This window comes from Periophthalmus magnuspinnatus, chromosome 24 (genome assembly GCF_009829125.3).
Source record: "Periophthalmus magnuspinnatus isolate fPerMag1 chromosome 24, fPerMag1.2.pri, whole genome shotgun sequence".
Classification (NCBI taxonomy): domain Eukaryota; kingdom Metazoa; phylum Chordata; class Actinopteri; order Gobiiformes; family Gobiidae; genus Periophthalmus; species Periophthalmus magnuspinnatus.
This window is the reverse complement of record NC_047149.1, coordinates 14,263-26,610: the sequence shown is the minus strand read 5'-3', so window position 1 is coordinate 26,610 and position 12,348 is coordinate 14,263. Positions and strand designations below refer to the sequence as shown.

The 12,348-nt window shown below is 41.9% G+C and overlaps 1 protein-coding gene across 2 annotated transcripts in view; it reads right to left on the bottom strand.

Moving 5' to 3' along the window:
- Nucleotides 1–8,652, bottom strand: part of LOC117392634 (serine/threonine-protein kinase MRCK beta-like) — a 73,929-nt gene extending 65,277 nt beyond the window's left edge. Inside the window, exons 1-5 of one of the 2 annotated variants that reach the window (XM_033990747.2) lie at nt 8,128–8,652; nt 7,402–7,634; nt 7,135–7,226; nt 6,848–6,931; nt 6,435–6,530 (exon numbers count right to left, since the gene is read on the bottom strand). In XM_033990747.2, coding sequence (XP_033846638.1) covers nt 6,435–6,530; nt 6,848–6,931; nt 7,135–7,226; nt 7,402–7,615 — 486 coding nt within the window. In that variant the 5' untranslated portion in view covers nt 7,616–7,634; nt 8,128–8,652. The remainder of the gene's footprint in view (nt 1–6,434; nt 6,531–6,847; nt 6,932–7,134; nt 7,227–7,401; nt 7,635–8,127) is intronic. The other variant, XM_055232184.1, reaches the window with a different exon arrangement.
- Between the last annotated feature and the right edge of the window lie 3,696 nt (nt 8,653–12,348).

Sequence of the window (12,348 nt, the reverse complement as noted above, 5' to 3'; positions counted from 1 at the left end):
CCGAATTCATGGGATTGTTGAGGGGGCGGAGGGGACCAATATTCAAATGTTTACAGAAGATTTTCTTAAATCTGAGCTCTCCCTCGCTGACGCTCCTTTAGCCATACAGCGATGTCACCGTTCTCTGGGGCCCAGACCGCCGCCGAGCGCTAACCCCAGATCTATCGTAATATGTTTTTTGGAATACAAGATGAAAGAGAAGGTTCTCCGCTCTGCTTGGAGCAAAGGGGATATTCAGTTTAATGGAAGGCGTATATATTTTGACCAAGACTACCCCAGTGATCTGCTTCTTAAACGTAAAGCCTACAACCCCGTCAGGAAAATGCTCAAAGAAAAAGAATATCGCTTCCAAACTCTTTACCCAGCCAGACTCCGCGTATTTTACGACGGAGGCAATGACACCGTGGTTTATAACAACGTGGAGGAAGCCACGGACGACTTAAAGAAAAGAGGGCTTTTGCAGGCAGAAGCGGAGGACGCAACGCACCCGGCTCCCTCTCCCAGACAGAGGAGACCTACGTGGAAATCCGCGCGTGTAACAAAGGGTTGGAACAGAGAAGAGCTGACGAGAAGCATCCAGGAAAAGTTGAAGGTGTTTAAAAGAGGCACCGTGTGATTCAAGGCAAGCTTCTGCGTGGTATAGCAGTGCAAGCAATATTACACCTGCGCACCGCTAACTGAATCACCATATCTGATTGGCCGTCGGGGAAATTGCTTCCCCACCTTGCGCCACCACGATGGATAGTAGATGGAGGGTGGCAGCACTGCGAGGGATTCCCTGTTTTCCCAGGGATTCCCCTCCCAACTTTGAAGGTGGACTTATACTTCACTTTTGGAGGTCACGTATGTTCCATGTTCTGGTATGTTCTTGTTTTTTTATTTTGCAGACCCATGTGTGTTTTTCAGAGCATCTACAGATTTCTATGTTTAGTTTGTACCTTTCTCTTGATGGCGGGTAGACAACAGTATACAGTTATCACTCTCAATGTAAATGGTCTTCATAACCCCATTAAAAGGGCTAAAGTCATTGCTAAAATGAAAAGAGGAAAATATGATATAATATTTTGGCAGGAAACTCATCTCTCTGCCACAGAGCACGAAAAGATAAGCAAAATGGGGTTTAAAAATATGTACTACTCCTCATTTATAAATGGTCATTCTAGAGGAGTTGCCATCCTACTACCAAATAGAGTGAACTTTCAGTACACATCTCAGGTTAGTGACAAGGAAGGACATTATATCTTAGTTAAAGGATATATAGACAATAAAGAAGTGACTCTGTTAAACGTGTATAGACCTCCAGGCAAAGACGAATGCACGATTAAGAAGATTTTTGATCTTATTGCAACAGAAATATCAGGTGTACTTATAAGTGGAGGGGATTGGAATGTCTGTCTTAACCCTTTTATAGATTCCTCCAGTAAAATGAAAAAAACCCAACCAGAAGCAATATTGGTTAAGAAAATGCTTAAGGAACTAGGAATGATGGATGTATGGAGAAACTTGCATCAATCAGATAAGAGTTATACTTTTTTCTCACACTCCCATCAGGTATATTCAAGATTAGATTATTTTTTTATGTTGACGTCTGACAGACATAGAATTGTTAATTGCGAAATAGGTGTCAGAGATGTATCTGACCATGCAGGGGTGTGCTTGACCCTCCATTTGGATAATGATCGTAAAGAAACTCTATGGAGACTTAACACAAGTTTCCTAAAAGATGATAAGTTCAATGACTTTGTAGAGAAGGAACTGAAAGATTATATGGATCATAATAGTATTAATGATATTTCTCCCAGTGTAGTGTGGGATGCGCTAAAGGCTGTACTTAGAGGTAAATTGATTATGTGGTCCTCTTTTAAGAAAAGGCAAAAGGAAAGTTACATGAAACATGTATCTGACAAACTGAAGATTTTAGAAAAGGAACACATGCAAAACAAAAACAATGATATCCTAATAAAGATCAACGAAACAAAACAAATTTTGAACAAACTGTATGAGGATCAAATAGAAAAGAAGTCAAAATTTATAAAGCAAAATTATTATGAAAATGGTCCTAAATCTAAGAAACTTCTTGCTTGGAGGATACGTAAACAACAGGCCGAAAGCTTTATACATAAAATGAAGAGCCCTCTTGATGACAATATATGTCATGATCTAAAAGACATACAGAATTCCTTTGTGGCATATTATGAACAATTGTATACCCAACCCCACTCTGCAAATGTTGAAGCTATTAATCATTTTCTTTCTTCACTTGATTTACCATCCATAGGAACTGAACAAAACGAGAGGTTAAATCGGGAAATAACAGATGAAGAAATTAGTAAAGCCATCTCAAAGTTGAAAACCAACAAAATGGCCGGAGAAGATGGTTATCCAGCTGAGTGGTATAAACATTTTCGACATTTAATACTTCCGCCACTTAGGGTTTGCTTTAATCATGTTTTAAGGGGCGGGGAGATACCACCATCTTGGAAAAGAGCAGTGATTTCAGTGATCCATAAACCAGGTAAAGACAGAATTCTATGCAGCTCTTATCGTCCAATATCAATTTTAAATATTGATTATCGAATATTTGCCACGATACTAGCTCAGCGGCTCGAGGCTATTGTTCCAGAATTGACAGACACTGATCAATCTGGATTTGTCCGCAATAGACAGACTCATGATGATATTAGACGCGCTTTACATCTCATTAATAAAATGAAAAACATAGAATCTATAGCAGTTAGTCTTGATGCTGAAAAAGCATTTGATTCTGTCGGTTGGGAATATCTTTATTTGGTCCTGAACAGGTTCGGTTTTAACAGTAAAATAATTAGATGTATAAAATCTTTATATGATTCCCCATCTGCCAGGATCAAAATCAATGGGGACTTGTCTGACTCATTACATTTAGAGAGAGGCTGTCGTCAGGGATGCCCCCTCAGCGCAACCCTGTTTGCACTTTTTATTGAGCCTTTGGCTCAGGCTATCAGAGAACATACAGATATTTCAGGGATTACTGTAGGAGACACCATACACAAAGCTTGTTTATACGCAGATGATGTCCTTTTAACATTATCTAACCCCAAGGTCAGTTTACCTAATCTTTTGTCCTTGTTGCGAGACTTTGGTACATATTCTGGTTACAAACTGAATCTACAGAAAACCCAAATAATCTCTTTTAATTATTTGCCCTCTCCTGAGATTCGCAAGATGACAAATTTTAATTGGAAGAATAAAAGCATCAAATACTTGGGAGTACATATACCAAAGGATTTATCATTAATCTTTGAAGAAAATTATACTACTCTAACCACTAACATTAAAGCGGATTTACAGCAATGGTCCCTGTTGCCAATGAATATGTATAATAGGATTGACATAATAAAAATGAACCTCTTGCCAAGGTTTCTTTACCTTTTCCAGGCACTGTCAGTTGAGATACCCTCCAAGCAATTCAATGAGTGGAATAGAATGATCTCAAATTTTATTTGGGGAAATAAAAAACCAAGAATAAAGTTTCAAATATTACAGTTACGAAGAGAGGAGGGTGGACTAGCCCTACCATGGTTAGAGGGATACTATAAAGCAGCTCAGCTACGAGTTCTGATAAATTGGTGCGATCCTTGCTGTGAGGCTAAATGGAAAGAGATTGACCAGTCATACTTTGATGTGCCTCTTCAGCCCATGCTCGGTGATCAGTCTCTTCTTAAAAAGTACTTAGACTCAAACCTGTTGCCTGTCTGGATAAAAGTACCAATAAATATATGGAATAAAATACTTAAAAACAAAAACATAGAAAGAAATGCCAGATTACTGCGCTGGCCGGCTTTTGATTCAGAGTTTCTACCGGCACGGACAGATAATGGGTTTCAACAGTGGTCATGGCGGGGTATCACTGGTTATTGGACTAAATCAAACAATGGTGTTTTGAAAAGTTACATGGAACTCTCAGTCGCGCATAATTTGGACAAACATGACCTCTTTAGATATTTTCAGCTAAGACACTATTTTGATAGAGAAATTAAATTTACTAAAGAAGAAAGTGATCTGGTGAAATTTTTTCTAGAAGCTTGTAAAGGCAACACACCCAAGAAACAAATAACCACAATTTATAAATGTTTGCAAGCAGCGAGAAATATTTCCACTACATGTATTAAGGAGGCATGGGAAAAGGACGCTGGGGTTAAAATATCGGAGGATGACTGGTCAAATATCTGTAAAACTACTATGACTACCTCAAGTTCAGGACTTTGGAGGGAATTTATGTGGAAAAATATGGTGCGTTTTTTTGTAACACCTTATATTAGGAGCAAACATTGTAATGACCCAGGCAAAGCACAATGCTGGAGAGACTGTGGCAATGACAGAGCTGGACATTTCCATATTTTTTGGAACTGTGACAAGATCGCCCACTACTGGACATCGGTGATAAGAGTAATCCAAGATATATTTGGGCCTGGCTTGACATGGGGATTCACTGAAGTCTATTTGAGTAAACTTCCACATGGGATGCTAAGATCCGATAAATATCTTTTGTCAATACTACTAGCTGGAGCGAAGAAGGCCATAACTCGCAAATGGTTGTGTAAGGACAAACCTACACTCACTGACTGGATTCAAGTTGTCACTGAGATCTATGACATGGAGAGACTGACCTTTTCACTGAGACTTTCTGTTGACAAATGTAAAAGATATTGGGAGAAATGGACTTGTTATATTGAAAAACTAGTTATATGATCATGTTAATGGAATAACTGTGCATTGTTTCTATACTTTTTCCTGGATGCTCTGTATTGTTTTTGTGGTCTGCTGTTTTGTTTTGTTTTTTTTGTTTTGTTTTTTTGTTTGTTGTTCTAAAATACTTATAAAACCCCCAATAAAAATAAAGTATAAAAAAAAAAGAGAGGAGAAGGAGAGGAGGGGGGGAAAACAGGAGAGGAGATTAGAGAGGAGGAGGGAGGAAGAGGAGAGGGGGAAAGAGGAGGAGGAGGAGACGAGGAGTATAGTACAAGGTAGTTGTCATCCTGAAAAGCACAGTGCAATGGTAGTTGTATTTGTAGTAGCAGTAGTAGTAGTAGTAGTGGTAGTAGTAATAGTATTATTATAGTAGTAGTAGTAGTAGCAGTAGTAGTTATAATAGTAGTAGTGGTAGTAACAGTGGAGTAGTAGGAGTAGAAGTAGTAGTAGAAGTAGCAATAGTACCAATAGTAGTAGTAGTAGTAGTAATAGTAGTAGTAGTAGTTGTAGTAGTACCTGTGGGAGTAGTAAGAGTAGAAGTAGTGGTAGCAGCAGTAGCAGTTGTAGTAGTAGTATTAGTATTAGTAGTAGCAGTAGTAGCAGTTGCAGTGGTAGCAGCAGTAGCAGTTGTAGTAGTAGTATTAGTATTAGTAGTTGCAGTAGTAGCAGTTGCAGTGGTAGCAGCAGAAGCAGTTGTAGTAGTAGTATTAGTATTAGTAGTAGCAGTTGCAGTGGTAGTAGCAGTAGCAGTTGTAGCAGTAGGAGCAGTAGTAGTAGCAGTAGTAATAGTACTACTAATACTACGCCTTTCTGGACAACTATCTGGTACTATTAGTAATAGTAGTAGTAGTAGTAATAGTAGTAGTAGTAGTAGTAGTAGTAGTAGTAGTAGTAGTAGTAGTTGTAGTAGTAGTAGTAGTAGTACTAGAGTAGTAGTAGTAGTACTAGCAGTAGTAGTAGTAGTACCAGATAGTTGTCATCCTGAAAGGCATAGTGCAATAGTAGTAGTATTTGTAATAGTAGTATTAGTATTAATAGTAGTATTAGTAGCACCAGATAGTTGTCATCCTTAAACGCGTAGTGTAGTAGTGTTAGTATTAGTAGTAGTAGTAGTAGCAGTTGTAGTGTTAGCAGCAGTAGCAGCTGTAGCAGCAGCAGTAGCAGCAGTAGTAGTAGTATTAGTAGTGCCAGATAGTTGTCGTCCTTAAATGCGTAGTGCAGTAGTATTAGTATTAGTATTAGTAGTAGTAGTAGTAGCAGTTGTAGTGGTAGCAGCAGTAGCAGTTGTAGCAGTAGTAGTAGTAGTAATAGTACCAGATAGTTGTCCAGAAAGGTGTAATGCAATAGTAGCAGTAGTATTAGTAGTAGTATTAGTAATAGCTGTAGTAGTAGCAGTAGTTGTAATTGTAGTCAGTCAGTAGTCAGTAGTTGTCATCTTAAAAGGCGTAGTGCAGTAGTAGTATTAGTATTAATAGTATTACTAGTAGTAGTAGTTGTACTAATAGTACCAGATAGTTCTCATCATGAAAGGTGTAGTGCAGCAGTAGTATTAGTATTAGTATTAGTAGTAGTAGTAGTAGTAGTAGCAGTTGTAGTAGTAGTAGCAGTAGTAGTAATAGTACCAGATAGTTGTCCAGAAAGCCGTAGTGCAGTAGTAGCAGTAGTATTAGTAGTACTATTAGTAATAGTAGTAGTAGTAGTACCAGATAGTTGTCATCCTGAAAGGCGTAGTGCAGAGCTGTGATCCACTGAGAGTCGCCTTTGACCAGAACATCGCGCTCCTCTTTAAAACACGCCGTCTGTGAGTACAAATATACTGTTAAAGTATTGCAGTACTTTTACTTTTACTCAAATACAAATACTTTTAGTCACATACAAGTACTTTTACTCACATACAAGTACTGCAGTACAAGTACTCACATACAAGTACTTTTACTCATACAAATACTGCACTACACACTATTAACATATATTTAAAAATGCAGTAGTAGTATTTCTATTTGTAGCATTTGCAGTATTTGAAGTAGTAGTATTTATGTAGTACAGCTCTCTTTAACATCTCCCACTTGTTGAGTAGTAATAGTGATTGCAGTAGTAGCACTTGTGCAGTACTCACCTCAGCTCTCTTTAACATCTCCCACTTGTTGAGGATTTTCATGGCAAAGACTCTCTCTGTGTTTTTCAACTTCACCACGGCAACCTGAGGAAAGGAGACAAGGAAATAAGGAGGTAGGACAGAGTAGACAAGGAGAGGAGAGGAGGGGAGGAGAGAAGGGACAAGAAGAGAGGAGAGGAGACAAGGAGAGAGGAGGTCACAGGTATGAGCAGCAGCAAAAAAATATCCATCTCTAGACCTGGACCAAACCTGGACTAGACCTGGATGAAACCTGGAGCAGGACTCACCTCTCCAAAAGCTCCTCTCCCAATCACTTTGAGGATCTCAAAATCATCTCGGTGCAAACGCAGCTCCCTCACTCTCTCTGTGAACGGACGAACTGAAACAACATGATAGAGTGAGAGGAGGAGAGGAGTCAGGAGAGGATAGTTGAGGAGGAAGAGAAGAGGAAGAAAGTTGGAGAGGAAGAGAGGAGAAGAGGAGGTTAGGAGGAGAGGAGCAGAGAAAAAGAGGAGCAGGCAGGAGCAGACAGGAGCAGGCAAGAGCAAACTCACCGCTCTCGAGGAAGTCCTGTACATGTTTCTCACGCCTCAGTGGCGTTTGACTGCACTCAGAGCAGAAGCACAGCAGAAGATCCAAAAGAGTCTCCACTCCCAGAACCTCCGCCCCCAGGTCTGACAGGCGCAACGGGTCTGACAGGAGTGCCGACAGGGTCTGCAGCCGCTGCTCCGCCGGGGTCACTGATGAGGTCTGCCGCGGCGCCGACATCCTGAGACCGGCTCAGAGCCTGGACCGGTCAGAGGAGCTGTGTTAAATTTATGATCTCAGTTGATGATTCTGTTTCTTTTAAACTAGATGTGCCCAAAGTGGGGCCTGCGGGCCAAACTTGGCCCTCTGGGTGTCTAATATGGTCCGCAGAATTGAATGTTGAAATATTGAAAGAAAGTAGGAAGTGCCGTGTTCTCATATCAGAGTGAAAGACCAGAGGAGGACATCTGTGTAAGCTGTCCTTAGGTCTGGCCCTCGACCTGCTCATGTGCTCACTCTGGCCCAAGGACAGAAAGACTTTGGGCTCCCATGGTGAGTGTCACATTATAACATTTAGATTATAACAATCACGTTATAAGACTCACGTTATAGGAGTCACGTTATAGGACTACAGGACTACACTGAGACTAAAGCAGAACTACACCGGGACTATAGCAGGACTAAAGCAGGACTAAGCCAGGACTGAGCTCTTCCGGTCTAAATCAGAGCGGGAGGGGGCCAGTATTCCTGACCTGAGAGTGCAGGATTGGAGCGTGTTTTCCGGGCACAGATTTCAGGACAGCTCGCAGGTCTGGCTGGGTGTCTCGGGACTGGGTGTCCGATGGCTGGGTGTCCGGGGCCTGGGTGTCCGGGGCCTGGGTGACACGTTGCTGGGTGCCCCGAGGCTGGCTATCCCGGAGTTGGCTGTCCCGAGGCTGTGTGTTCCGCGGCTGTGTGTCCCGGGGATGAGGCCGCGGAAGGCGCCTCGGGAGCGTGTAAAGTCTAGATGAAGAGGCTCGGTTCGGAAGTGTTCAATCCCAGACCTGGAGTCGCACTAAACCGGGACTAAACCAGGTCTAGACCAGGTCCCGGGGCTAGGTGGAGCAGGCCGGTACGCGCAGCTCCATGCCACGGTTCTGTGCGCGTGCCCGCTCCGGACACGCGCGCGCACGAATAGGAGAGGAGGGGGGGCGGGGGTGGAGGCGGGCACGGGGCCGGTTCTGGTCCTGGTCCGGGTCTTGGGCCGTTCTTGGGCCGGTCCGGGATTTGGCCTGAGTCCGGAGGAGACTCGGGAAATGGCCGACAGCGGGAGCGCGCGACAAGCTGCACACACGCACTCGCGCATCCGCCTCTGCCCCTCCACAATAAAAGTCTATGTATGTGTGTGTATATATATATATATATATATATATATATATATATATATATATATATATATATATATATATATATATATATATATATATATATATATATATATATATATATATATATATATATATATATATATATTTTAGGCGGGTCGGGCCTAAAATGTCAATCATTACGTTCGGGTCGGGTCGGGCCGGCTTCTCTCTAGCTGACTTTTTAAAAATAAATATATGTTTATAAAAATGTATACTAAAACGATGTGTGGATACTAAACTTAGAAATACTTGTTATAAAAAAAATAATTTGGATAAAACAGAAGGCGCTGTAAGGTAATTGCTATTTAACTACTAAACAGGAGCCGCAGAGCCAGAGCACACTCTGCGCACGTGAACGCCCCCTCTTCACCTCCACAAGTCCACATCTATTTAGACCTGGTATCCCTGATATGGAGCAGTAAGAAGTAAAGGATAAACTAAAGACAGGGGAACTGAAAAGGCAAACACGCACCGGCAAGAGTGAGGTGTGGCTTCAAATTGATTGTTGAAAATGCTACAGAAACTTGCGTTGGCTTCGCTGAATGTAGTAAATGTGGCGCTTTGCTTTCATACGAGAGCAAAAAGACTGGCACCTCGACACTGAGCAGGCATTTAAACAGCTGTACTGGCAAAAGTGATGATCAAACATCTATATTATCATTTGTCCCAAAGACCGCACCTCTTCGCACTAAGCAGACCATCACAGACAAGTGCGTGGACTTTTGCTGTCAGGACCTTAGACCATTTTCAGTAGTTAGTGGCAAAGGTTTTTTATTAGTAGGCTTATTTTTACGCATGTTTAACTTTGTTTGGTTCTTTATTTTTTTATTTATCCTCACAAATGGAGGCGACACAGAAAGAAAAGACAAAGAAACAAAGAAAACACTAGTATATACAGAAGAGACCAGGGTACACAGAAGAGACCAGTATAAACAAAATAAACAATTGAAAGAGACTAGTATATACATAAGAGACCAGTATAAACAGAATAAACCCATATACACAGAAGAGGCAAGTGAGAGAGGCCAGTATACACAGAAGAGACCAGTATACACAAAAGAAACCAGTGAAAAAAACTGTTCATGCAGAAAAGTCCAATATGCAAGAGAGTATAGAGAGAGACCAGTATATGCAGGGGAGATTGGTGTATACAGAAGAGACCAGTGCAAAAAACAGTATACACAGAAAAGACCGATATATACAGAATAGACCAATATATGCAGAAGAGACCAGTGAAGAAGATCAGCATACATAGAAGAGATTAGTATACACAGAAGAGACCAGTGGAAAAAAAAACTGTATACACAGAAAAGACCAATATGCACAGAATAGACCAATATACACAGAAGAAACTAGGGAAGAAGATCTGTATATACCGAAGAGACCAGTATACACAGAAGAGACCAGTATACACAGAAGAGATCAGTATACACAGAAGAGACCAGTATACACAGAAGAGACCAGTATACACAGAAGAGACCAGTATACACAGAAGAGACCAGTATACACAGAAGAGATCAGTATACACAGAAGAGATCAGTATACACAGAAGAGACCAGTATACACAGAAGAGACCAGTATACACAGAAGAGACCAGTATACACAGAAGAGACCAGTATACACAGAAGAGATCAGTATACACAGAAGAGACCAGTATATGTAGAAGAGACCAGTATACACAGAAGAGATCAGTATACACAGAAGAGACCAGTATATGTAGAAGAGACCAGTATACACAGAAGAGATCAGTATACACAGAAGAGACCAGTATACACAGAAGAGACCAGTATACACAGAAGAGATCAGTATACACAGAAGAGACCAGTATACACAGAAGAGACCAGTATACACAGAAGAGATCAGTATACACAGAAGAGATCAGTATACACAGAAGAGACCAGTATACACAGAAGAGACCAGTATACACAGAAGAGATCAGTATACACAGAAGAGATCAGTATACACAGAAGAGATCAGTATACACAGAAGAGACCAGTATACACAGAAGAGACCAGTATACACAGAAGAGATCAGTATACACAGAAGAGACCAGTATATGTAGAAGAGACCGGTTTATGGGGGGTAAGCGCACACAAGTATTTTACTTCGGCTTACTCCTTTTGAGCACAAACTTGGGATCTGGGTGTACACTGTTTTGTTTTTGTTTGTTTTTATTATGCTCAAATAAACAATATTCATTCATTCATTCATGCAGAAAAGACCATTGTACACAGAAGGGACCAGTGTACACTGTCTGTGACAGGCCAAGCAAAAGTTTCAGTCCCAGCAGCACCCTATTACCTCCCCTGCCCACAGACCAACCTTGGGTACCCTTTGCTATATCAACTCCCTCTCGGGACTCTTCACTCTCCTTCTCCTCCCTTCACCCATGGCCCTTCTCAAACACTGAGAAATCAGATCAGGAATTATCCCCTCACACCTAATATAGCATGATCAAGATCAAGAATTAAACCAGGTCTAAATGATGAATTAAGCAGGTCTAAACCAGGATTAAAATGGTATGGTATGGTATGGTATGCTTTTATTTGAAAAAGGGACAGTGCACAACATTACACTGACCTTAAAAAACAGGAAAGATGTCTGGTGCCAGGTTATAGCATAAATACTAATTTCCACCTGTAGTCCCTGGACAGGCTGATGTTTAGTAAAAATACGTTTGGTGTAGATGGATGAGAAACCTGTAAATCTATCCATCCATCCATTTTTTTCCGCTTATCCGGGGCCGGGTCGCGGGGGCAGCAGTCTAAGCAGGGACTCCCAGACTTCCCTCACCCCGGACAAGTCCTCCAGCTCCTCCGGTGGGACCCCAAGGCGTTCCCAGGCCAGCCGAGAGACATAGTCCCTCCAGCGTGTCCTGGGTCTTCCCCGGGGCCTCCTCCCGGTGGGACATGCCCAGAACACCTCCCTAGGGAGGCGTCCAGGAGGCATCCTGAGCAGATGCCCGAGCCACCTCAGCTGGCTCTTCTCAACGTGTAGGAGCAGCGGCTCTACTCCAAGCTCCTCCCGTGTGACTGAGCTCCTCACCCTATCCCTAAGGGTGCGCCCGGCCACTCTGCGGAGGAAACACATTTCGGACGCTTGTATCCACGATCTTGTCCTTTCGGTCATTACCCAGAGCTCATAACCATAGGTGAGGGCAGAACGTAGATTGACCGGTAAATCGAGAGCTTCGCCTTTGGGCTCAGCTCCTTCTTTACCATAAAGGAGTATACAGTGAGTGTACCCAGGGAGTCTTGTGTAATCACTTGTGTACTGGAGTACACAAAGTGTACACAGGGAATACACATGGAGTAGAAAGGGAGTAAAAAAGGAGTACTCATGGACTACACAGAGAGTACACAGCAAGTACACAGGGAATACACATGGAGTACACAGGAGTAGACAGGGCATACAAAGGAGGACACAGGAGTTTACAGCGAGTACAAAGGATTACACAGAGAGTACAATGGAAGTGCAATGGAGTACACAGAAAATAAGAGTATACAAGAGTAGACAGGGAGTAAACAAAGAGTACACAGAGAGTACACAAGAGAACACAGGGAATAC